Source organism: Lottia gigantea, assembly GCF_000327385.1.
Source record: "Lottia gigantea unplaced genomic scaffold LOTGIsca_19, whole genome shotgun sequence".
Lineage (NCBI taxonomy): Eukaryota > Metazoa > Mollusca > Gastropoda > Lottiidae > Lottia > Lottia gigantea.
The window spans coordinates 2489037-2516138 of record NW_008708358.1 but is presented as its reverse complement, the minus strand read 5'-3'; the positions used below and the strand labels follow the sequence as shown (position 1 = coordinate 2516138).

Sequence of the window (27102 nt, the reverse complement as noted above, 5' to 3'; positions counted from 1 at the left end):
AAAACGCAATTATTTTAATAAACAGCTTAGAATCCAAAAGCAAAACCCGTGGACTGTCTTCAGCCCAAACCACAAGTAATATAAACATGCTTAGTCATTATTACATGTTTACACAAGTGTTACGTCTCTTTAACCGATTTTCCCGTCTTCATTAGCCCACATGGTGCAGACAAGTAGGACAATAAATCAATACGATTAATTTGTTTATAAACTTTTTAATCTACAAGCATAATGAGAGAACAAGTTTACATAATATACAAACAGATTTGGGTTATTGGAGAAAAATCCTGCCGTGATAGTGGCGTTTCTGCGCCCTACACCCTTTCAATTTTTTACATAGGGAAAAAAAGACCTGTGCCCCCCTGGAAAATTTTGAGGTCCCTGCTCGGCTGATGTTTCCTAGAAGCGCCACTGTGCCCTGGCTGAGCAGAATGACCAGGGTTGGGGTATATTAAATGTATCATTCTTCGGTAGAAAATATGTACATATCCTATACTGGTTAAATATGAAAATATTCTATATACGCTCGTTTCTGCCTTGTCAACAAACGTCGCCTGAGGAGTCTGCTCTAAAACTACTCTATCAAGATGAATGACAAGCATTCAAAAGCAACGATTTACCTAAATATCTTTAACATATTGTTCCCTATCTGTGACAAGAACAATTATGGTCAACACACGTGGCATGAGAGAGTCAGCCCTATAAACATTATATAAAGATGAATGACGACCATAGAAAAGCAATAGATTTACTTAAAAATATCTGTGTCAAGGTCTGGGACTGAAAAACATTTACCAGCTTCATCCAACCGTAAAACTAAAATTACCCGCAGAGTCCTGACGTAATCCAAGTGTGTTGTCGTCAGATTGACCGCAAAAATAATCATGAATAATGCTCTATGATGATATAAAGAGACACTGCCATTTTCCAGAAATATAAATACAGGGCTATATAGTATTTTGAAACGTGTTCGATGTGTCTATGCCTATTTTGTCACTCACTTAACATATACAGCGCTTCTACGTTATTTGCATTGTTATATGACATTGTAGTCTACTGAATTTTAGTTCAATACCATTCTTATGCTGCGTTATTTTCCTGCTTGGGCTTAATGGCCACTCTGTCAGTGACAAAAAAACCGATCCACACAGATACGGTGTATCCATGTCCATTTCCAGTTTAATGCCTTCACCAGTAAGAGACATTCAATAATTCACTGTACAGTCTAAAAACGTTTCGTTTCTTGTAATAAACTAAACTAAATTTGACTTGATATTAATTTGTCATAAAAAGTGCCATTTTGTATAAATACAGTCAACTGCCTTATTCCTCATTCTCGCCTGACGACTTTTTATTTTTGACTCTTTTCAACTTCTTTCGTTTCAGACTGCGAGCGAAATTTTTACCGAGTTTTATCAGTTCATCTGAATCAAGCGACACTTTAACAGGCGTGACACCCGAGTCTATGGGACATCCTGCATCCGTCACACTGACGTCATCAATTGAAATATCACCCTGGTAACCACTTTCTGTGATTCCTTCAAACGCAATCTGCAAAAAAAAAAAAAATAAAAAATAACAGTTTTAGATGTTTGAAAGAGATTCAATAAAGTTTTTTTCTGATACGGTGATATTGTCTATCAACAAAAAAAAGCGCCAGAATCCCACTACCATTCTTGACAGCTCGTGATTTTGTAATCGTCAAATCCATTTTAAAGGTTAAATCTATTTTGTAGCCCGACAACTCTGACCCTACCAAGTTCATCTGTGTCGTCTGAGCGGAAGTTGTCGAGCTAAAATATTTTCCAATTGCTTAAAATATCCATACCTGATAACCAGCTCTAGCCAGTTCTTTAGGAATACCAAGACGAGCAAACGACCAAACATCACCTTGGTTACCAAAAGCTCTCCATACAGAATCTAACTCAGCACCACGGGCCTGAAACACAAAGGTGGGATTCATAATTAAATCAATTAAAAAATTACAATCTGGCAATTTGGTCCTAAGCCTACTTCCGGTTCCTTGCATGAATAGTATCTGAACTTCCGGTTGACTATTCGTAAGCTAATTCTTTTCTTGATACACAATATAAATAGTAAACTTTCAAACTATCAAAAATGAATCATGCAAGTGCAGAAACGAATGGAAGGACATTCTGAACAAAATTAACCGCTGTATCTAGTTCTTGCATAGCCAGTTGGTATACCCATAAAGAAGCACTGAAAAGCGAAATAAAGAATGCAAAGCAGAAAATCTTACCCTTGCATACACATTAAGAGTACCAACATGGCGGCCATTCATATGATAGTAGAACTCGACACACTGTTCAGTCAACCCACGATACAATGGTGAAAACATTATAGCATTATTCCCTTTTCCTTTAGCCGAGGCTTCTATATACATAAAGTGACCTGAAAATTAAAAAAAAAGAAGTCATTTACAAGATCCTCTTAACAAGATGTTACGAAAGTTGATTGCTTTCCATTTTCAAATGTTCAATATCTACAAGAATCTACAATATTATTGTTTGGTGGTTAAAAGAATGAAAAATGTATTAGAAACTTTACGTCTTAATCTTTCGATATTTTAGCAAAGATGTTAACCCAAAAACGACGATTCAGGTCGACGAGGTCATTCCTGTATCAGTGCAAGTATTGCCCCATTAAATATGACGACAATTTGTTTATTTAAAACCACAATTTGTTTTAGATGGTCTAGACGATAACTTTGAAAAAGTAGAAATGTATGAAAGGTCATTCAACACAACCAAATGTAAATCACTGCATCAGATAGTTTAGTGTGTTATTCATTAAGCATGAAACAGGTGCTAAATTCAGTCGCCGTGTTGATTGGACCAAACGTGAGACCTGATATCGCAAAATATGAACCTTTCGAAATTCATTGAAAAACAAACTAAAAGGAAACATTTTTGTGATTGTGTGATCCTCTTATATGAGATGGATATTGAAATAACCCGTTTAGAAAAGATTGAATTGGATTTTACGATTCATTTATTCAAAAATTATCATCCATTCAACCGAAATAAAGGGCATTTTTCAGGGTGTTAAGGCCTTTGTGACTTTAAGAGGACATACTGAGGTTTTGTAACATTTCTTTTTAATAAATTCAAGCCATAGAGTGTAAAATATCTGTTTTATTCACTAGGTGTTCTTCTCTGTTTTTTTTTTTCGGGTAGGTATGTATAAGCTTGATTTAGGCTATAAGCACCAACAACACTGGAAGATTGTCTGGGATGCCTTAATGCTGATGGTAACATGTCATGAAATCGAGCTGCATTTTTAGCTCTTAAAATAAGGGGCTTCCATCAGAAATTGGAGTTGTCCTAACAGAAAGTAGACCAGATCGGATGGAATCAAGAGTCACAAGCTTCTACAGGTTCAGATATTGCCAGAATCTAGTATGACCTAACAGACTAGCTGTTCGGGTATTCTGGAATGCACTAGTATTGATGGTATGGTCATTTGGAAAGGAGTGGGTTCATTAACGACATTGGTACTATATCCTTTGTCAAAAGATATTGAAGCTTCTTCAGTCAGTGCTGTACTGTAATGTATTCTTGAATGATTTATATCGGTAGTATGGTACTATTTCGAGTGCCAGAGCGTACCTACCTTTCTCACTGTTACACGTGTGATCTTTAGTTGGTCCAGTATTGGCTGAAGGCGTCGATCCTTGACCTCGAGTCCAATCAAAGAAATCTTCCACTGTACCATTGATCTGTGTGAACCCACATAAATTAGGATCTTCAAAACCACAGAATGTTTCCGTTTTTGCTGAAATTAAAAGAAAACAACATTATTGTTATTCAAAAAGAACAGTGTTGGTGAAGTGAGGGTCACCTTCAAGATTTCTTCGGAAGGCACTGGTCGTGACACTTGATTTGTTACTTAAAGATGAGTTCAAGCCCAGAGCACTTAATCATAATAGACGACAATCCGATTTGATCCTTATGTTACCTTCTCTCGTTTTGAATGCTAGTATTAATTTAATACAGATACTTAATAACTGATTCAGATGAAGGTGTCGTCCTATTTAGTACTTGGCAAATGGGATAGCGAGGCGATCAGCATGTTTGATTGTCATGTTTCGATACATCAAACGTCAGCCAATATTCAAAACGACAGGGACCTCATTTTTTTTATGACAAATAAAGACATCTGAGAACTTAACATCATCAAAAGAAGACGCCTTTCGCCCAGGAGCCTTATTTTTCTAAAACTTAACTTAAATAGAATCTAGATTTCGAGAAATACAGTAAACTAAATTTAAAATCAATTTTAGATGACTTGAACACTAAAATCATCTTAAGTTAAGTTTTCAAGAATAAGGCCCCTGTTCTCTTTATCTCTGCCCTTTCAACGAAAACTATTTGTGTGAGTGTCTTTGTTTTTGATCAGTGTGTTTTGGAAAGTATACCTTGAAATACCTGGGGTGAAATTCAGCGAAACAAGTTGGTGTTATCAGTTACATCTATTAGTAAGTAGGGGTAAATAAGGCCATTGAGTCGAGTAATTAGCTATGATATATTGCCCCAGCCCCCCGTCACTCAAACAGTAACTCGACTCTAATTAAATCCCCTCAAATACATTGAGTTGAAGGTAAATATCAGGTGACAACATTGTAACATTACCCAGTGTAGAATAATAGAATATAAATCTTCAAACATCAAAATATTTGTTATACTCGTGTTCTAAATGACATTTTTTCTAGAAAATATCAACCGTGAGTAGTGTTGAATTCCTCGTGACCATTATATCGTGACTCAGCTGATATCGATTGGGAAGGACGGGACAGCAAGGGTTGAAGAGGGGAGGGGGGGGCTCCTCTCCCTCTCCCTCCAGAGATAAAATCTAAACAATGGCGTTATAATCATCCTGTTATGATTTTATAATACAATAATTAATTCATTCAGGTTTCTAATTTCTTTTAAATCGTTAACTTCGATTATCACACGACAATCTGTTGTGTAGCGGTGTCTGTCCTCATCAACCTCTCGGGTCAAAAAGATCAAACATGTTGCACGATGCAATGCATGTTAAAACCATTGTAATATTCACCGATATATTTAGAAGGTATTTGGCTGCAAACTGTGATAAATCTCAGAAAGAAAATGAAAGTAGAATATATAATGAAAGATATGCAAATGTTTTTATAAACCAAGATAGAAATACAGAGAGAAGCGCATATTACAATAAAACATACAAGATACAAATTTATCTCAATCGTCTGAACTCATTTATTGCTATAGCAATGTTAATGATTACATTTTTTAGTTTAAAGTTTTTGATAGCGGGAACAATTGTATAGAGATAAGTCGTATTGGCGAGACATGGTATAATTATGTACTTAGAACACCTCATCAGTGGCGGCGCCAGCCTCCCGAAACCGGGGTACAAATAGGGGAAAGATTGACTAAGTGCTAATAAACCAACAGCACAGAATCATCCCATTTGAACTAATCCAACTACCAACTACTACGAATACCAACAACTACCTAGTTTGTGATATCAGCATCTCCTGGTAGCGAACGTTAACTTCCAACTAACTACCTAACAACCATGTTAATGGTGCGTTCTGACACTTATTTTGGAGCAAAACGTATGAAAATCATACAAACCAATTTTCCAGCTGTAAAGCTGTGAAGCTGTATACTTTTGTCTAACCTTATAACATGATGGAGGCAAGACTCTGGTAATGAAACATACTCTCGAGCACCGTCTCTTAGATAAAAAGCTATTTCAGTTATTAGCTAAATAATAGTTTTTAAAATATGACACGCTAGAACTTGACTACAGTTGACTAATTATTGATGTACTATGTACACTATTTTAACGAACGTTGGTGGTGACAATACGAAGTCAGATATTTTCTCATACAGTACTTGATCAACTTAAAGGGTCTCTCCCTGATAAACGTTATGGTATATTAAATGGTATCTTGATCCATCGAAACAACGCTCCCGCCTTGTCAGTTGTAGAGATACGACAAAACACAAAGTAATTTTGATTGGAGGAACAGCCGAATCAGACAGTCCCCATTCAAACCGGGAATATCGTGTCTATCTAGCAAGCACCTTGGCACAAAAGCAAACATGAACAGTTAATCCAGAAACATTCTTAATCTGAGAATACTTTCTACTTTCATCCAATCTTTTTATACCATTTTCTTAGATGATTTCTCTGTATGTTAGCTCCTTTAATGTCGAGCTTGATACTTGAAATAGTTCAGATAACGTGCATATGTTATTTCGATATACATGTCAATAAAATAATCGAACTGAAATGAACTTGTACTTGAGAAACTTCACTGGCATGATAAGGTGTAAGATGTTGTCTTTCAGGACCAGTAACTGAATCAAAACATTTTCTGAAGTGATGGCAATTTTAAAGTCATTCACCACATGCAATTAAAGGAACATTCCTAAACAGTGCTCTGAAGGCAGTAAAACTGAAGAGTGTGGTATACCACATAAGTTGATAGATAACAGGTCTATCTGATCAGATAAGTTGAAAACTTACTATTAAATTGTGTAACGTCTAAATCTACTAGTAATCCCATCAAAGCTACCATTAATTTGAATTTGAAACCTCAGGTGCTTCCTTTCAATCAAATTAATTAAATGATAAAACAAAAATAGGTACAGACACCTATTAAATGATCTTTATGTCTGACAGTCTTACAACTTCTACAGATGATGAAACAGATATGATGATAAAGTGCTAACAAGTGTACAACAAAGCAAACGAAAGAGTGTGGAAGCTGTGACCATTAGTTATATTTCTTGCTGTAGAAATTGTGATTGAGTGAAACTTCAAAAAATACCAACATTAGTTAAAATACTAGTGTTTGTCGTGGATAGTAACGCATCTTTAAATGAACCTAAATTAATTAAGAGACTTGAAAGATTGTCTTAAAAACAGTTGTTGAAATTTCCTCACATATTAAATATCTTTATCATTTCAAGGTCAAGAATCTTGGCAAGGTCAACACCGTTTAACTCTTTTTTTCTTTTCAACCCTCTGATAATTATCTCGATTTATCGCCCGCAATTAAAACATTTTGTTTTCGTCGGTTAAAGAAGTTTTGTACAAACGAGTTGATTTAGTAATCAACTGATTAAAAATTTCAGACAAATGATGTTAACTCATCGTGCAAAACATCCTTTCACGAGAAACATTGGCACTAAAACGTGTTTCTGAAAAACAGAATGGTTTCAGCTCAATGCCTCTATAGTGCACATATGCAATTAAAATGCGATTAAAGTGTTTTATTTGACGAGGCTGATCATATTATATCAGCAAGTGTTTCGGATTTAAATTCCATCATCTGGGAATTTGAAATTGCCAAACTTGACCAGATTATGGTATGACACAAACCATCCAAACCAAATGGCGTTTGTAAGTGTCATCATATTCTGACCAATTGCTAGGAGGTTAATTGGAAAATTGGAATGGGGCAAAGCGAAGCTATAAGCATCTCTGATACAGATACAAATCACCGTAACGATAGAAAAATGATCCTTCACTGGACCAAATTAGCAACTGTAGAAACAGGGTAACATTTTGAACCTTGTTTTCCGAAGCCCTTAATCCCCATTCATGAACAGGATAGATAGACTAAATATAAGGCTGCATTCATGTATAAGTGTTTGGCTATATACTCACAATTTTTGAAATAATACAAGAAAAGTCCATATCGAAATATGCAGACGTACAAGTGATAATTTCATACAGATGTTTTTTTTTCAAGTGTCCTCCAGATTTCTAAGTACACGCACCTGTTTCTCATCATATTTCTTTATAAATGTCTGATATGAAAGGATATTTCAAGCTTATATTATGTCTTATTATTGTTCTGATAATAAAAGCTTATTTTCAACTAATTTTATGATGATCGTGTTGTTGTGCATGTAAAGCAGATGAATAACAGACCTGTTTTTTATGAATAAAAATGCGTTCATCTATAACAAATATCACGAGCATAGCAAGTATAATTTTATACTTAAATGATTTTAATGACGATAAGTGTTTTTTGTCATGATGACATTGCGGTGTATCGTTGGACGAGCTAATATTCAAGAAGGCTTATAATGCAAGTTTAAAAGATGGTTGAATGCACCAAAAGCATCATCTTCACAATGTCAAGCTCTTATGAACTCCGTCCTACTACCTGACTGCAGTAGCTACTATTCTTGTATCGCGGATGTTTGTAAATGCAGTGATTTGATTGGGTAGTACGCTATCTAATACAGTCTGTAACAGCCATAAGGTTTACAGACTTTCTGTCGATGGCTCTGATTGGCTGTATTCGGTGAATCCAATCAAATCGTTACATTCCGTGATACCAAAAGATTGGTAATGCAATCAAGGCATAAAAAAAGATCGGAATATTGTGAAGATGGTGCATCCACGCCTAATTGTTATGTGCGTGCCGTAGATTTCGACGATATTTGAACCACCACAATGAGTTGATGTTAGTAACTTATTTATTGTATGTCAAGTATTTAAGTTAAAAGGTTACTTTTGTTTGGTATGTCTAGAATGACGCGAGGAAATGGAACCATGTAGTGCTAATTGTGTAAATTACAAATTTTCTATAAACACACATTATTCGTGTATATAATTACAAGATACTGTTCATTTTGCATAATTTGATTACGATGTGGGTGTGCATAACAAGTATGCTTGCCAAGGCACCAATTTAATTTGCATCTACTCAGCAAGTAAGTGATCAGGCGATATGAACAGTTACAGACTGTCCATATGACCTCGCATTCTTTGAATAGGTCAGCCATTTTTTTTGCACCTGGAGTAGATCATTGGTCACATCTCGTAGAGACGTGTCGATGTTGCAGACCTTCCGCGGTGCTGTGGTTCCTATATAAATTGTCCACAAATGGTCAGAAAGTGTGACGATATCTATCATTGTCGAAAATATAGTGCTGGAGGAGGGGAGCACTTTCCCTCTCTAAAATATATAGATGCAGATAACACACACTGTAAATTCAGCTGAAGTTTGTCATCAAACAACCAACGAACAAGGGGGTTATGTAAACTGTTTTTTACCAGCGGACAAATGAATGAAAGGCTGATATGTTTAATATATATGAGGGAAAGTAAGATAAGGTTATCATTATCATTATTTATACATGTTTTTTATCTAAATACTTCACAATGATAAGTCGTATTGTCATATAAACATATAAAAACCTGGGTGTTTTTTAAACGTATTTTATTAATGTCTTCCTCGGGTTAAGAGATGCTTCCTTCTGATCTGTCGGTTGGCGACCCGTATGATTATCAGAAGATATCCCGAGTCCAATCTGAATCTGAAACAAGGGCAGCCACATCCGGTATTGACCAGTAAAGCATGCAAGGGTGTTAGTAATATAAACTGGAAATATATCAAGATCGATCGTCGTTTGCTCAGATACATACCTTAATGTTTGTTTCAATGAGAGACGAATCCGATAGAAACACCAATATCGTTCTTGAATTGAACACCGTGATATCCAACAACCATGCGGCGGGTGTGTTAGCATTGTCACTAGGATCATTCCGAGATAACATTAACGTGATTTAATGAAAAATGACAATAAGTGTGACCTGTTTTTCTACGAGTTTACAAGAGATGTCAGATATAATGCACGTTTTTTTAAAGGTTACGTTATGTTTATAAAATTTAAAAAAAGAAAGATAGATATTAATAACAATAACATAATATACTGTACGCTATAATGGGCGAAAATGAAATAGAATATGAGTTCCATCAATATATATGTGTCATTTGTTATAGATTTTGATTTCTGTAATTTGTTTCATAAAAGAGTTTTTTAAATCAACATATCCTCTACCTTTTGTGTTTCAGCAGAGTTTGAAACTTCTAACATTTTGAAATCAAAGCTATTTTCAAATAGTTGATTGTTGAACTTTGAAATTGTCATTAGGGACGATGTGACTTTTGAAAATGACATTTGAACTAAACGATTGGGGTGATTGTTGGGTGGACAGAAACCCAAACCGACCTTCTATCAAGGAAGTCAAAGGTTAACAAATCCATAAAAACCCAGAATAATAGGTTTTCAATTGGCATAATCTTTAGTACAAACGTTCATATAGGTGTAAGCTGAGAATGAGAGAGGACCAACCAGGCCAGTACTCTCTCCTCAAATCCCCGTCTATTTTGTGTTGCACGCCATTCTTATATTACCACGTACTACTTGGGATCTGGGAATATACAACGAATAAACCTGGAATTTCATGTATTCAATATGTTCAAATCCAAATAGGTGTTTAATGTTTAAAAGATAACCGCAATTACAGTTTTAATGTCAATTGAAGGGTATAGAAGAAACGGTATATAACTATAGATAACAAGCAGACCTTTTATGTATTACATTTCAAAGAAAGAGTGACGTACAAAAGGTCTAACAATTATCAAACAGCAATCGAAAAGAATTAACTCTCGTGATTTAGAATGACAACCGCACTCAAGATTGGATGCCATCTTTGATTTTCAACCAATGAAAAGGGGATATTCAAGGACAAGACCAATCAAATTCCGATTGTAGAATGTACGGACACGAATCCAAAAAGTTACATTGACAAATTGACAAAAAATACAAGCGAAGATCTAGATCTTTCTGTCAAAGGCTTTCAAACAACAGTGTATAGCACGCAACATAATACTGACTATACCTTTTCATTGAAAATATCGAGAAAGTTACACAATACCTTGCTACAAAAAATATCCATTACCTTCAACACAAGTTGAATTACAAATCTAGAATGGATCGGTGCGTAACCGACACAAAAAACTTAACAAAGAAGAATAGAAATTCAAATTAGACAAACCTGGTCTCTCTGACAAGACCCTTCGAACCCGACACAATCGATTTCCCAAATTCTAAGTTTAAGATTTAGAAATGAATGCTTGTTATATAATGAATAAGTTTTTTTTTTAGATTATCATGACGATATAAACACAACATTTTATCAGTTTCTGCTGTATATGAAAGATATTCCCCTCCAGTAATTCGGTACTTGAAAGAAATCATTCATGTATACTTTGGAATTTTTAAATATAAAATTTATTATCTTATACACCGGTACATATAGCTATTTGGAGGATAAATCATTCGCTAAAGCCAGACAAAATCTGTAAATCAGAAATCTGAAAAGGCATATTTTAATCATATATCTGATGGACTATGGAGGTTTTATTTCTAAATTTTTGTTATTTCATGTATCACGAACATTTGTGTTTGGAAACGCGACGTTTTCAAGTTTTCATAGAAACAACCAAGTCAGCGGCTAATTTTAAGCAATCCTGACCAGTAAGTTGTTTGTAGTAAAAAAATACTAAATACAGTTATGTATCGTGGACATTCCTGTTTTTGTTTTTTTTGGAAACATATTTTTTAATCTTTACATAAAAAATATACATGTCGTAAAAACCTAAACATGCCGAATAAAAATAATTTGCCCAACAGGTTAATGCCTCATGTTTATAAACCGCAATATGTTTGAGTAAAGGTACCACATCTCGGCTATAAAGGTCAACCCATCAACAAGACCAAATGCCAATAATTCAATAGGAAAACATATTAATGTAAATATATGTTGGATGGCTGTTGGTTATTTGTAATAAGAGAACAATCAATGAAAATTAATATCATTCTTCAGATTCTAACGCTGGCCATCATGGTTTGTCTAATTACCGCAAACATCCAACACAAACAGTTAAATATATATAAAAACCGTTAACAAAATATTAAAGCGCACATTAACGAAAAGGTATGAAAGGTAACCATCGAAAGTTAATATGATTCTTCAGATTCTAAGGTTGGCTATGATGGTTTGACTAATTACCGCAAATATTTTGGAATCATAAAATGTATTAATGAATCCGCTTATATTGCACATGTGGTATGACTAATTGCTGTAAACATATGGAAATGAAATGAAATGTGGTGGGATTTGTTCTACCAGCCAGTTCCTTTTTTGGTTTAATAAAGACGGGCAAAGCCGTCCAATGCGCAGTGAGGCAACATTTATTGATCCAGCACGTCAAGAAGCGACAGAGCGACCCGTTACGCGGACACAACAATCAAATCAATTTATAACATTCGTATTTGTTGGTTTTCCATGCAGGACTTCATGGAACTAAAATATCAAACTATTTCTTACCGTTGTAGCAATTGATGAGTTCGTTCTCTCTGATCTTGAGAATGCCCTTCTGATCATGATGTCGTCTCTTCAGATGACCATGTCGGCGTTTTGTCTCCTGTAATTCTTTCTCCGTCATATTTTTCTCCAAATAGCAAGTTTCTAAATCTTCTTTTATTGTGGCTTCAGACCTCACCAACTCGAACAATTGTGTCTGCATTGATCCAGTTTTACCTACAAGGAAACGAAATATATAAATATCCTTAAATCTATTTTTGATAAAAAATTCAAATAAATTCTTTGTAAGATATAGAATCTTATTTTAAAAAGCTTGTGGGCATATCAAATTTGAATGTGGAACCAATGCTAAGGAAAACCGCCAATCAGGACCTTGGGCTCTCTTTTATTTTGGTGATGTTTGGGTGATTCGGGAAATTGTGTTTGAAAGCATATGTTATGACTAATCAAAAGCATTTGAATGTGGAAGAAAACCCTCCACTACTTCTACAGTTTTTGGCTCTGTTTGACGGTGTTTGTGAGATTCTGGAAATTAACATTGAAAGTGTAGACTAAAACACCTAGTTACTGTGCGCTTACCTTCACAATCTGACGCTTTCTTGCCAGAAGCATCCAATCGATAAGTCTTGTCCTTCAGTTGATTCCGTAATATCATCATTTCTCTCTGCATGTAGGCGATTTTATTCTCGGCATCCAGAAGTTCTTGGTTTGTGTCAAACAGGTCCAACTGGGCCTGTTTTAATTCCTTATTCGTTTCGTTAAATTTTATCTCTGCCTGTATAATTCGGGCATTTTTTCGTTTGATGTCGATCCTGAGATTTGTATATTCCTCGTGTAATCTAGACACAATTTCCTTATTATCCTGATTCTGGAATTTCCCTCTGGAATTGAACACGTGATCAATGGGACTGGAATTCTCGTCAAGTCCGAGTAATTCTCTTACGGATTTCTCCAAACCGTCCAATCGTTTCTCATGATCCACTCGGACATCGGAAAAGGTTCGTTCCATCATGTTCATTTTGGAAGAATAATCCGCACTGTCCATCTGCTTGTCCATCATTATCTGATCACCATAGCGACAATTTCCCACAGGCACTAGTTTGATTTCATATGAACAGTCGTTGTGCGTGAAACCGCAAACAGCTTCGTTGCTGAACACAAAATTTAACAAATTTAACAAATTTATGACAATTATTAATTTCTGTATCGCCATTTTGATTTACACTTTTTGAAATAACTATATAAATAATCTATATATAACAGAAACAATCTGAAACCAGTTATGGTTATGGTTTAGAAAAGGCTCTATGATCCATTCTCGTCACTTGTAACGTTCCAACTAGCTCGTGATAATCCGCGTACAATACATTCAGTACATTTCACTGTATGGGATTACCCCGATTGTAAAGAAGAAAAAAAATTGCCTCGAAGTAAAACTAGAATTAACCAAACGCAATTTATTACTCTACACGCTTCGTAACTTTTCACTTTTTTAATTTAACTAAAACTGTAGGGTGCCTGTGTGGAATGTATCAAAATATAAGTAAATAACCAATTCCAATGCCAGTGCTTTCGTTAGTTTTAAAAAGTCCGAACAGGAACTCTGATGAATAAAGCTTTTATTGATAGGATAAATAAATCAAGCAACTATTCGTCTGGTCTTTTTCAAATTTTTTATGTTTTCTTACAAATTAATGCCTTGAAGTAAACTTCTCTAGCATGAACACATCACAAATTAACAATATTTCCTCGTTAACCGAAAACACTACAATGGATTTCTGATGTAGCAAAACCGGATTTAGCAATGTTTCCGATCACTATTCAAAATGGAATGTAACTCTGTCGTTTATCTTTATTTTACCCTGAATTAAACTTTACATATGCCTGTGGTCACGGTATGAAATTCGCTAATATATCATTACTAGAGAACACTATTTCAAAATGCAATTCAGCAGGTAAATTCGTTACATTCTCCAGTGGCGACTTTTTAACATTTATAAAATGTGGATATTGAGCTGCACACCCTATATGCTATCTGTATGACATTCTTTAGAGTTAACCATCCACTCAGACAGATAGTAGAGGGTAGAGAGTCAGTCGTTACACATAGTGTAAAGGCGGTTGGTCTAATATGCCTCTATACCCTCGAACTCCCCCTGTAATGTCCGATGTAGGCCTATTAAAGGGATTGTAAAGAGGTTATCTAAAATTATATGTGTACTGGAGACACTGATAGCATCGGTTAGCACCATTCACAGGCGTTTGAGAGTCTATCAATTCCACAAAAACTAAGCATTTATACGTCACTATCGGAAAAGCTGCTATAATATTTGTTAGTAGCTTTTGAGATAGTGACGTCATTTACAGTGTCTATAATTTCAGGAAGCCTAGACGAATGACGGTAAATTGGAATGATATAAATAGAAGCGTAAATTGGTGGCCCTACACCCATAAGAAGTTTAGAATACTTCCTTCAACATTCAACGTCTGTGCATGTATGTTTTCAAGTTGTTCATATTTCCATTGAATACTCCATCTTCTTTCCTCATTCTTCTATTTTAAGTAGGATTGAGGACATTTCGTGTTTTACACCAACCATAATAGTAGAAGATAAATTATAACAGAAGAATATAAATACGTACAGTGAATAAGAAAGCGTGGTTTATAAACTATTATAGTTATGTCTAGTAAATAAAATAAAATAATCATTTTTAACCGCGGGTAGCCGTAGTGAACATTGTTGTGTTTAAAGAGATGCGTTAGGCGTAACTGATTATTCAAGTGCGCTTTGTAACACTTCAGTGAAGAACTCCTACACCATTACGCATGTCCTAAATGACATCAAAGTGTTTATGATTATTATTATTCTGTATGGTTAGTAGAATGCGATGAGGGTTTCAGGCCCAAGTGTCAGTGATATTGAATATTGTATTCAAAGAGCATGCAATAGAACGACAGTGGAGCGCCAAGAGAAATATTCACGATACAGTATTGAACATTTCTCACGTAATGAAAAACCTCAGCGTAATTCGTCTGTTAATAACAGAAAACTGAAAGGATATTACCACAGAGTGCACGGGCACCAGACAGTGCTATAATAGTTGAGAGTTTACAACCACGAGCGAGGGCGATGACATCACATATGTCGTCCTATAGTCTTCAATTATTACATGTAAAATCTTTGACAAAGATTTGTAAAGCTGTATAATATTATAGTTCCCTTCTGTCGCAAGATTATTTAGAAGAAGAAGGTTTTTCACTCGGGCTTAAAATAACTGTGACCACGTCTCACATTGCGGGGATTAATAGTACTGATAGTCTAAACCACAGGTGGCCTTTAATTTGTCGACATTATTATGCGTAGCCGCGGTTGTATTTGTTGGAAATAAAATTAAAAATGAAGAAGGATAACAACAATAGAACTATATAATAGTTGACTGACTTCTAACTTACACAAAAATATGAAAATCAATGGGAGGTGTCCACGAGATATTACGATTTACTTTTCCAGTATCTCATAGCAGCGTAAAGTAAGATTGGATACATAGTAGCAACATTTACATTAAATCATGCGCGGTTATCAAACAATGATAGCAATTACTTAAATGTAACTGGCGACGTTTCAATGATGATACAGTAAAAGCTCTCTACAACCATTTTTCATTCAATTTCGGGACTTTGGTGGTTTTCACCGCCAACTGTTCGTTGAGTTTGGAAACGAAGTTCCCCAGTCTCTTAACACACGCCCTTACGGAGAACATCCGACTACATAATGTATACCTGTATATTTAAGAACATGGGACGGCATGTCGACAATTGCTTGTCAGACTAGTTAGATATATAACTTATGATAAACAATATATTAAACAATAACAAAGTGGTTTTTCACCGTAGCAAGATTATGAGGTTAATTACAGCAGGTTTTTATACAGGTTTATCAACATACATATATTGTTTATTATAATATTAAATAACCCTAGGCTTTTTAATCATTGGCCTGTAATACCTGGAGATGAGGGGGAGTACCGTACCATTTGATCCCTTAACCTCTTGCAACCTTTGACCATGATTTGTGCACTATCATATTTAGGGGGCGGGGGGATGGAGGATGTCATAGGGCCGTGGCTCCCTCCCCCTTCTGGGGCCTTTCTGTCCTAGCCTCGGAGGCACCTCTCATTTTTTGACCTCTCCTGAGGAATTTCTAGATATCTACATTTTATCTAACAGACAATAGTTTACATAAATGTTATTTGTTATTGGAGAAGCGACCAATATCATAATCACAATATTGCCTTATCATTGTATACCTATTGGCATCATAGGCGCTAAGTTTAATTTAATCTTATCTAAGGGGATCGGCTCTTTCTAAACTATATGTTGAAAGATAAATGGTTGCAATGAAGGGAAGTAACTTTCCGAGCCAGACCACAAACCGTTTCAAAGAGAATGTGACGCACATAACTTGATGCGCTGTATCTTGGTCTTCTCGACGCTGTTATGGTTTGTATTGAAGAGATAACTCATAAAAACCCATTGACCCAGACCACATAGCTTTAATGCTATATTACTATAGACGGTCCTGATGAACTCGTACTAGTGACCACGCCTAAATGTTTTGTAAAATTTAATAACTAACTTTAATAGTTCAATAAAACAAACATAGGAATCCTATAGCTAATTGTCCGACAAATAGATGAACACAACGGTCGGATTCCCTGAGATCATATCTATTAATAAATCACTATTAACAATCTACCAATACAATTGATACAAATGGAAGATGTCCTTCACCAAATATTTAAAAAAAAAATTAGATGCGCTGATCCTTTCCAAACAAAATATTTCGAAATATGAAAGGGATAACAAACTAACTACACTTTCTCCTCTCTGAGAATTTTGAATGCACACACAGTTTCACAACTCTTTGTATCCAACAGGAGACAGAGCTCGTTACAATGGCAGTTTTCTATAGATATACGAGAGAGCTCACTCCTTGATGCAGATTTCGGATCTTTTGTATTATGCATCTGGATTTAACGTTTTATAAAAGGATTTTAAAGCATCATGATGAGGCTGTCGTAAGACAATATGAGGTCGTTTTTCTCTAACAATACTAATCGTTTTCTCCGGAGACCAATTGTGCTTCTTCATCAAATAACAAGACACAAGTGTGGTACTACGAGTCCTTCCTGCTTTACAATGGACGTACACACTTCTGTCTAAGTCTTTATATTTCGCGATGAAGTCCAAACCTCTGGTAATGTCCGCCTCGGAGGGGGTACCAATAAAATCAACGATGGGTATCTTCAGCTGTTCGACATTCCTATCCTTCCACTCGGCTTCAGTGTACATTACATAATTCATTTCATATTCTTCATTGAGCGAGATTATTCCTCCGACATTTTCTGTCTTAATAATGTCGTCTGCGAGAGTTTTAATAGGTATGGCTCCGAGGATCACAGTGTCGTCAATCCGGTTGTACCACTTCCGAACCGATATCTTGGACAACAGTATATTATAGGATAAGGACGGGTAAAACACTATCCGAGATAAAATTGCACTTAAAGTCAACATATTGAAAATCAAGTCTCAAGAAGTTAGTAGGTCAAATTAGTATGCAGAAGTATATAGCAAGGCAATTAGAATTTAGCTCTCTGCAGACGATAGTCGTACAGCAGATGTTAAAAATCTAGGTGATAATACCAAATAAGGAGTTCGTATTACAAACCGTTAAAGATCGGGAGAAATTCTAAAATCTTGGAGTTTCATACATCGCGACAATAAGTTTGCTTTCAGGTAGTGTTCTTAAAAGTCTGCTTGCTAAGACAACAGGCAGCAGAGATTACCTGAGGAACTGGACCTGAATTTCTAAACTTGTGCTACTTTCACTTTCTCAATTTCGGTTTGAATTCCCATTACAACGCTCAATATAAGTTTCACTTTGTGTACATAATAACAGATGTGAGTTGCCTCTACACTTGAAACTTTCGAAAACGGGTAGAAACATTGATAAATTACGGCTAAATATTAAAGATTCTTAACATTTCAAGCAAATATCTCCATTCCATGCCATTCCATCCACTAACAATATAAATGTCACGTGATAGCCATGTGGTAAATTTAGACTTTTACATCCAGTCTCTAATTGACGAAATTCATTGAATTAATAATCAGACCACAATTACTTCATGGACCAAATAATCCAAAAAGTCTGTTTTAGAAGGGATAAAAGCCTTCAGGAAAAGATAAGTTGAAAGATTCATCGTGTTATGAATGGCTAGGGAAACCTTATTGTTGGGTGGTTTGGTTTGGATGATGAAAGAGGTTGTAAAAACAATATATTTTTTGATTGGGTTTGATATCATATCTTTTATAAAATCTTTAATAGTACAACATGAACAATTATATCAAAACAAATGTTATCTCTATACTTAAAATCCTATTTGTTCAATGATGACATTCTGTATGAAATACAAATATGTATCTAAGGGAAGCGTTCATTAAGATATCAAATGAATGCTTGTTATGATATTTGATTAAAAATATGGGTTTGAGGGTGGGGTTTTAGCCCACTTCCTTTTCAAACAACTTTTCTGACACAAGTAAAGAACTGTTTGCATCAGAATAGTAAAAATTAAAAGGTCCAGCCTAAGATCATTCTTAAGAAAAGCTCAAAATCATAGACGTAGTAAACTGGTCGATAAAAATGTCTATTTTGATTATTTATTTTGTGACAATAAAGAAAGAAATTCTACAATAGTTCTAGTTGGTCGACCAGACATTCCTTTCCCAAGATAGGCCACTTCATCTTTATTCATCATGACACCAGCAATATCTAAATGTAACCAGTTCTTATTTTCTACAAACTCCTGTAAATATAACAATAGTTTGTATGTATATATAGTGATTGAACAGTTATTGATGGATAGGTTGTTCTGAGTACTAATTCTGAGAGCAGGGTCCAATTCCACAAAAAATCTTACTATCAAATTTGTCGCTAGTACCAGGTACCCAAATGAAAAAAATTAACCAAAAATATGAATATTTCTATCCCCCTCATCTCTTATTTCATTGTAATTCCAAGTGAAAAGGTTCATCCACCTCTTTTCCCTACCACATGGTGTTGGGGTGTTCACGTAACCTAAGTTTAAAATTTCCCATTTACACTTATGCTTAATGGTAAGATAAAATCTTGATGTACAGTGTCAAGATATTCTTAGCTTTGTTTTGAATCTAAAACACAGTTGTAGAAATTGAGAAAAGGGAGCTTTAGCCTAACCTTAGCACTTCAGAAAGCCCTACCGAGCAAAGATCATCCCTAGCTGTCTGCTTAATGACTCATACTTTCACAAGGATTATTAAACCAGTTATGGCATCAGAATGTTAAACCTACCTTTAAGAAAGCTGCAGCCGTACAGGATCCACCAGACCTGCTGTATTTACCTATATTATTGACATCAGCTAAATCACTAGTTGTAACTTGGCTAGAGTAGTGTTTAAATAATGGCATTCTCCATACTCTATCTCCAGTTTTACCACCAGCCTGTACAGAAAGACAATAAGAGTTCCATTAAATTTTTGAGCCAAAACAATCACTAGAGCAAAATTGAATCCTGGAAAAAAATGTAAACTTTTTCTATAAGGACTGCCTCTATTAACTGGTGAACCAAAGAACTGCTGTTCAATCAACATTACCAAAGCAAAAGACATGTATCTGGGGAACCAACAAGCCCTCTGATCTGCATCACTGACGAGCGAGACCAGATTTTAAAAATCCAAAGATATATCTCGACCTATGCATATTCTAAACAAATAGTATATTAGGTGTGTTCAGGGATTGAAAACAAAGGGAGATAATCACCTGATGTAGGAGGTTCCAATGATGTGTAGAGTCTGTATAAACACCAGTACAGGCTGAACCTAAAGCTACATCTACAGCACCTATCAATAAATAATGACAAGCTATTATAATAAAGATATTATTATTAGTATTACAATGTGTCATTATTACAATGTTTGTTTGTCTTCATAGAATGTAGTATTAACACTCGATATCATGGTGTTAATTATGTCTTGATTTTTTAGTGCACATTTTTTCAAGATTTTTTCCAGATCTATTTGAAAATGAAAAAGGTGCGCATTATATTCACAAATATATGATATAGGTAATATCAATAGAAGTGGTACAGTTCTGATATGAGAGCTTTGACTGCACAACTCATGCAGCAGTAATCATTGATAGAGAACAGTTATCTGTAATAAACTATTAACCCCTACCAGTTAAAGTAGCCATATCTAATATTAAACTAGGATTAAAACTATCAGCATATGTCAGGGCATCAGCTAATATCAGCCTGCCTTCAGCATCAGTATTATCAATCTGAAATGAGACACATACTTGAACTGACAGAATACATGTAGTAATAAGAATGAATGAATGAATGAAAAGATTGATGCAAGAATAGATGGATGGATGGGATGGGATGGGATGGGATGGGATGGGATGGGATGGGTGGATGGATGGATGAATGGATGGATGGATGGATGAAAGGATGGATGGATGGATGGATGGATGGATGAAAGGATGGATGGATGGATGGATGGATGGATGGATGGATGGATGGATGGATGGATGGATGGATGGATGGATGGATGGATGGATGGATGGATGGATGGATGGATGGATGGATGGATGGATGGATGGATGAAAGGATGGATGGATGGATGGATGGATGGATGGATGGATGGATGGATGGATGAAAAGATGGATGAAAAGATGGATGAAAAGATGGATGGATGGATCATATCAATATCATCACTAATATATTTTGAATGTGGTTTATTACAGAATGTTTCTAACCTGTATAGTTTTTCCATTCATAGCAGTAACTACATCACCAGGTTTCGTTGCTCTTCCATTGATTAGATTCTCACATAGTGGTATAAACGCTAGCAACAAATATAAAGAAAATTAAGGGCCCGGAATTCTGTATACAATATGTTAATAATTATGTTCAGATTCTTTATTTTGAAATAGTTCATCGTAATCCACATTAGAATGAGGCAAAGGGTGGTGTGGGTAGACTCAAAATACATAATTGGTCGCCATTTCGAAAGAACTCTAAATAACTTATCAGCTGACTTCATTCAATCAGATTTATAAAGTTACCTTGATAAGCAACAAACTGACATAGCAGTGGTATACCTCATAGAATATACATTATGCTTTACATCACCTACCTTTGATATTAATGGGTAATTTAAGTTTGGCAGCAGCTAGCAGAGTTCCTGCTACACATGCTGCCCCACCCATATCTCCTCTCATTTTATCCATATCTTGAGAAGGCTTGATAGATATTCCCCCACTAAAATCAGAATAATATTTATTGACCAATAAAAAGACCTGACAAATTTAACTATCTAAAGCTTAGACTGTGGAATTTGAATTTTCTTATCTAAGATTCAAACCCTGTGCACTCAAATCTAACAATGAAAACAACATGGCAAATACAAAGGTGATCAAAGACACACATACACAAAAATGTGGCATCCACAAGTTTTCTCGTCTTGAGGCAGACGTCAATCTAAATTGCTTCCTACTATTCTACCTTTTCTAATGACACCTTACCTATCAAATGTAACCCCTTTACCAACTAAGGCTACAGGTGTTGTCCCCTCCTTGCCTCCATTATAGTCTATCTCTAGAAAAACAGGGGGTTGGTCTGATCCTTGACTGACTGATAAAAACGCATCCATTTTCTTAGATTCAGCCCAATATTTATCTCTGAAATGGAAAATGGCGGACTCTGAAATTATGGCCACAAATTGGATGAGACTTTTCTCCATAGCTAATAGATTACTACAAAAGTACAAAAAAGATACAATCATTCTTTACAAAGATAACAACAAAGGTTAGCAGGATCCTGCTTCCTAGCTGGTCCTTGGCCAAACCTCATGTCATTGGACTTTCCCAGATAATCCTGTTTACAGCTGTGCCGAATGGAATATTCATGAAAGATTTCCCACCATTTGTCCAGTATAACCATGCAAATGCCATCAAATTCTAACACTCTTACTCACTGTGCTACAGACATTCCTCGCAGATTGAACTCAAAGTGCTAAATAGATGAAAATTATCATATATACATACCTTATTTGGACAGAAACTCCACTCTCAGTTCCCAGTCTATTTTGAACAGTATTGGCAAATATACTGGGTGTCATTTTATTAGCTGGTGTCTCCATCAATAACCGTGCGAAGTTCTGACTGTTTCCTAATATAACTCCTTTCTTCCAGCTCTCCTGATTATCACTTTAAGTAAATTATTTTGACTGTTAATTACAAATTATATTTTGATTATTGGTGAAAATAGTTTGATGATGAGATTTCAACAAAAACATGTTAGTTGCCATAAGCCTGTATTCAATTCTCGAATTCATAATTTCAATAACCTAGTAGTGTTTATGATTACCAGGAATCAATTTCCATTAAGCAGTCAGCACTTAAGTATTTGGTTCTGCAACAAGATTAAAGACCCAATAATATTGGAGTTCTACTACACTAAGTACTGTAGAGGATATCACTAGCATGGCAGGGCATGCTCATTGTCTTGGCAATCGGACATCACTTTGAAAGGTTTATCATATCTTCTTCACTTTCAGAGAGTCAACATAGCAAGCATGCATGTCTGGTATAATCAGGTAGCTATTTCTCTTAAAGGAGTAAACCATTTGAGACAAGATATCATAATAATAACTCTCACCTATTCTCCTCTACAGAATATAGATCTACTTTCATTTTATCTTTTTTATTATCTTTCCCCTTTAAATCATCATAGCTGAAGAGTTTTAATACACTTCCTTCTGCCGCCGCTAAAACAAACAAACAGGCAAGGTAACATACACCCACAACAGTAGTTGTATTGCATCTTATCGAGGGCCTAGATGTAAAAAATTCAGGATAAAGTCCAGAACACAACATAGAAGTGGCTATTGCAATATCAGAACAACTAACAATCTATATGAATCATTTCTTAAAATGTTCTGTATCAAATAAAAGCAATTAATATTATATGATTGTTCCCACCATAATGGGAATTTTGATTAGCAAATTACAAAATGAGTGCTGTTTTTACCTCTGGCATCTCCACAAGGATCAACCTGAACTTGTTCCTCTCCTACATCTCTCAATACAGATACACCACCTACATTGAAAATAGATATTTTACATCTATTCATTCATACATACAATGAATGTTCCGAACTCGTCTGGAAGTGTAGACATGAGAATAAGTTCTACTTGTCCAACTTGAGTTAGGACGCAGGCTGAAATAGGTCAGTTGTCTGAAGAGCGCAAAGTGTGAAACTCTGAGTAACAACCATGTTTTCTTAGGTTCTGTTTTAATATTTCTAGGATGAAACAACAGATAAAAAAATACATGTCAAGGTGGGCTCAAAGGCTCTGCAAATATCTTTGCTTTCTACTGAAATAATAATTCAGGATAAAATTGTTCTTTTACCTGCCACTGCAGCTCGTATATTCTCCTTTCCCTCCTCCAACTCTTCATGTTTGTTAAATTTCACACCATGTTTACCGAGATTTACAACAGCTACTGAAGTATACTCATCATTAATATCATATAACACACGATTTTTACCAGTCTTTAATTTCTTACCACATCTATAATTGAAATGATAAATTTACAAATGATTTGATCATCGATGTTTCTCTATTATTCATGTATAACTAGTGACTATCCATTTGTTTGGGGAAGTTTTCTAAATAATAGATCAATGTGCAAACTGATTTTAAAATAATTAATTGAGGTGGAATTATTATTCTTTGTTGCATCTATGTTTTTCTTGTGTAAAATTAAGGTAACTGTAGTGAAAAGGTAGGTAGGTAGGTAGATGACAAGTTGACATTCGCTTCTAGCGGATGATGATATCGCAAACTAGGTAGTTGTTGGTAGTTGTTGGTAGTTGTTAGTAGGTTTGGTTCAAATTGGATGATGCAGTGTAGTTGGTTTGGTTGTTTATAAAGTGATAGTGAAAATTTGAAAATATTTATATCATTACCCGATGCCATTAAGACCTGCCACTTACACTTTCAGAGCCTGTTTAATTTTTCCACCAGTTTGGTTATCAAAATATTGAGCTCCCGGAGTGAAGGTGATATCGTCTTTCTTGTCATCTTTGTAGACCCCAATTACCAGTCCTTTATTCTAGTTAATATATAAATCATTTCTTACAATCAGTTAGAATATATGAAGAAAACACATCATGCCGTCTACATACATGTGTTTTGGATAAAGGGTCTACCCTCTAACCAGTTAGCTAAAATTAAAATTTGTTCTGTCATTGTTACAAATCTTCAAAATTTTAATTTTCAATTGCATGCCATTTGTGTGTTGTATGTTCATCCATTTTCATTTGAAATGGGGTTAAGCTCACAATGAAAACTAAAAGATGTCTACTTATTGTTGTCTGTAGCCGATAAAAAGAGTTATTCCCCTTCAGCCAAGAAGCGTATATATATTTTGTAAACTATTTATCTACAAGAGGTGCAGTTACTATTCTAACAAAATATACATGCTCATGGATTACCCGTATTGAAGTAGATGACAGACATCGTCTACAAATCTTGAGCTGGCGATAAATCGTTAAAATACTGCGACTTTTCAGTGAAACTGAGTTCATGGAGGCTGCCATGACAGTTTCGTATTCTCGATTAACAGGTCTCTTAAATGTTATGTTAATCCGAGTCATTCTGTTAGTTTCGAGAAGTTTTAAGCTCACGATTATTATACGTGTTCACGAGCAATGGATAAACACGCATAAATACGATATCTTTTGAGATTTGGGCTTGAGGGGAAGGGGAGGGGGAGGGGGCGGCATGAACCAATGTCAGACCCCCTAAATACGCCACTGCGCCTGACCTATATGTAGTTACAAGTTAGACTTATGAGTTATATGAAGGCCCGTATAGCTACAGGAGGGTAAGAGGGTGGGGGGGGGGGGGGGGGATCGCCTAACAATCAAGTCTGGCTACGGGCGTGTTTATAGGCCAATTAAATGAAATTACTGAACAGAAAAATTGCATCTACGCATGTTTATAAATCGAAACAGGTCATGTATCAATTATATACATGAATACCCCCTCTAATGATCTATAGATAACAAATATAGTTTTTCATATTTTATTATTTATTTTTCAGTTATTACAGAACACTAGGGCATGTACCCTTCTCAATAATTGTATAAGAGCCGTCAGACCTGACCGACCATCCCGAGATAGAGGGGATAGCCCCATATGTTACATCAAACAGGAGGCATTCACCATTGGTACCATGGTTGAGGGTCAAACAATTACCCATCTGACTGCATTCGTCAATGCATTCTTGTTCGGTTTTATCAAACCCAACATAGATGATCGGCGAAGAATGCAAAACGCAGGAATCGAACTGGTTCAGTGCCGAGACAGCACATCCAAGGGTGTTGGAGCATTCGGTTTGACAACTAGCTTGGTTTGAGTTCGGTACAACGTTTAAACTTAATATATTTATAAATCTACCCCGTATTTTACAATCTGAAATGCAAAACATTAGAATCTGAAATCTGATTGAAAATCCGTTGACAAAATATCAATACATAAACTTTAATTCTTACTATACCTTCTTAGCAGAATTTGTGGTAGCACCTCGAAGAAGAGCTAAAACTTTTCTATACATTTAACAAAACGGTCCTCCGTAAAAATTCAACTTGCAAGAGATATAGTATTAACTAAGCCAGCCAGAAAGCCATGCTTGTAACCAGAATTTGCCCTCGTAGAAAAATGGTTTGCACCCCCAATTGTACCCCCACTTTATTATCCAACCCCGGCGTTTGTCCGCCACCACTCCCACCCACATGTTGGGCCTATTCGTACCCCTAATATCAGGAGGCTGGCGCCCCCACTGCTTTAGATTCGAAAATTTTTGATAAACTTACCGATACAGTTGAAGCCATTATCAGCCAAAATATATCCAGAGAAACAGGAACAGGTAAAACCAGAAGGTTGGGTGTTACAAAGCATTTTACATCCCCCATTGCTGACAGCACAATCTGAAAATAAAATAGATATGGGAATATCTAAAGCACAACAATCAAGTACAAATCTCAATCGATAAATCAGAGTTCACAAGCCGACAATATCATCAAATAAGACTTGTAAACTATGGTGGGACCAGATATGACATACATGTATTTCATCGCAACGCCTTGATGTATATACGGCCCTGCCCTTTTAATGTTTTTTTTACCAATCTTACTTTAGCCTCAGAAAGGGGAATTATTTTAGCTAAGCTTATCAGTAATAGTTTTCACAGCTGACTGTCGAAGTTTGAGTCTTCAAATCCATGTGTGCCATACGCGTTTGAATGTTTAAAAACGAGTATGGTATTGCTCTACCACTGCATACAATTCAAAACAACTCACAAAGTAAAAAAAACCAAGTCGTACTTTCTGCACCACGTGGGCTAATGAAAAGGAGTAACGCCATGTAGGGAAATCTTGCTAGGACAGCGGTATTAGCTTGCTCTTTTTAGATTTTTAACTGTCGAGGTATCTTTAACGTGCACAGCCTGTAGCACACTGAGCTTCGGTTTATTGTTCCATCCGAACGACTAGAATCTTTTTCAATGCTACATCATCGAGAGGGGGAAACTCAGAAGGTATCATCTAGATCTATGTCGGAATTTAACCTTAGCGAGCAAACTTCTCACTCATTGAACCATCGCGGTTCCCTAAAACACAGAAAAGAAAGCCTCTCTGAATCCGTTAAATTTCATACTTACTGCTGGAGACAATAGCGACCAACTGACAGACAAAAAAAGCTAGAATCAGAGTAACGTTCAT

General features: G+C 35.7%; 4 protein-coding genes across 4 annotated transcripts; all 4 read right to left on the bottom strand.

Annotated features, from left to right (window-relative positions):
• Positions 1–202: 202 nt before the first annotated feature.
• On the bottom strand, positions 203–14266 carry LOTGIDRAFT_231436 (hypothetical protein). Its single transcript, XM_009052835.1, has 6 exons — positions 12787–14266; positions 12211–12423; positions 3634–3795; positions 2261–2412; positions 1829–1939; positions 203–1551 (listed from the first exon to the last, which is right to left on the bottom strand). The coding sequence occupies exons 1-6, from the start codon at positions 13418–13420 to the stop codon at positions 1324–1326; spliced, it is 1500 nt and encodes a 499-aa protein (XP_009051083.1). The 5' UTR covers positions 13421–14266; the 3' UTR covers positions 203–1323.
• Positions 14267–17145: 2879 nt separating this feature from the next.
• On the bottom strand, positions 17146–17853 carry LOTGIDRAFT_187475 (hypothetical protein). The gene has a single exon (XM_009052834.1). The coding sequence runs from the start codon at positions 17779–17781 to the stop codon at positions 17227–17229; it is 555 nt and encodes a 184-aa protein (XP_009051082.1). The 5' UTR covers positions 17782–17853; the 3' UTR covers positions 17146–17226.
• A 701-nt stretch (positions 17854–18554) lies between these two features.
• On the bottom strand, positions 18555–24975 carry LOTGIDRAFT_231435 (hypothetical protein; the record flags this gene model as incomplete). The annotated part of the gene is made up of 13 exons (XM_009052833.1): positions 18555–19076; positions 19601–19750; positions 20069–20148; positions 20485–20587; positions 21068–21156; positions 21448–21572; positions 21836–21991; positions 22358–22519; positions 22971–23079; positions 23343–23411; positions 23727–23887; positions 24313–24431; positions 24814–24975. 13 exons carry the CDS (start codon positions 24973–24975, stop codon positions 18927–18929), a joined length of 1635 nt encoding a protein of 544 aa, XP_009051081.1. The 3' UTR covers positions 18555–18926.
• A 418-nt stretch (positions 24976–25393) lies between these two features.
• Positions 25394–27102, bottom strand: LOTGIDRAFT_231434 (hypothetical protein; the record flags this gene model as incomplete). Its single annotated transcript, XM_009052832.1, has 3 exons — positions 25394–25795; positions 26197–26310; positions 27042–27102. The coding sequence occupies 3 exons, from the start codon at positions 27100–27102 to the stop codon at positions 25428–25430; spliced, it is 543 nt and encodes a 180-aa protein (XP_009051080.1). The 3' UTR covers positions 25394–25427.

Bases quoted from the DNA above. Each gene is read 5' to 3' on its own strand.
- LOTGIDRAFT_231436 (XM_009052835.1), bottom strand. From the start codon at position 13,420: ATGGCGATACAGAAATTAATAATTGTCATAAATTTGTTAAATTTGTTA. The intron at 12,424-12,786 runs GTAAGCGCACAG...GTTTCCTTGTAG, and splicing joins GAAAGCGTCAGATTGTGAAG to GTAAAACTGGATCAATGCAG. The intron at 1,940-2,260 runs GTAAGATTTTCT...TTTGTGTTTCAG, and splicing joins CTCTTAATGTGTATGCAAGG to GCCCGTGGTGCTGAGTTAGA.
- LOTGIDRAFT_187475 (XM_009052834.1), bottom strand. From the start codon at position 17,781: ATGTTGACTTTAAGTGCAATTTTATCTCGGATAGTGTTTTACCCGTCC.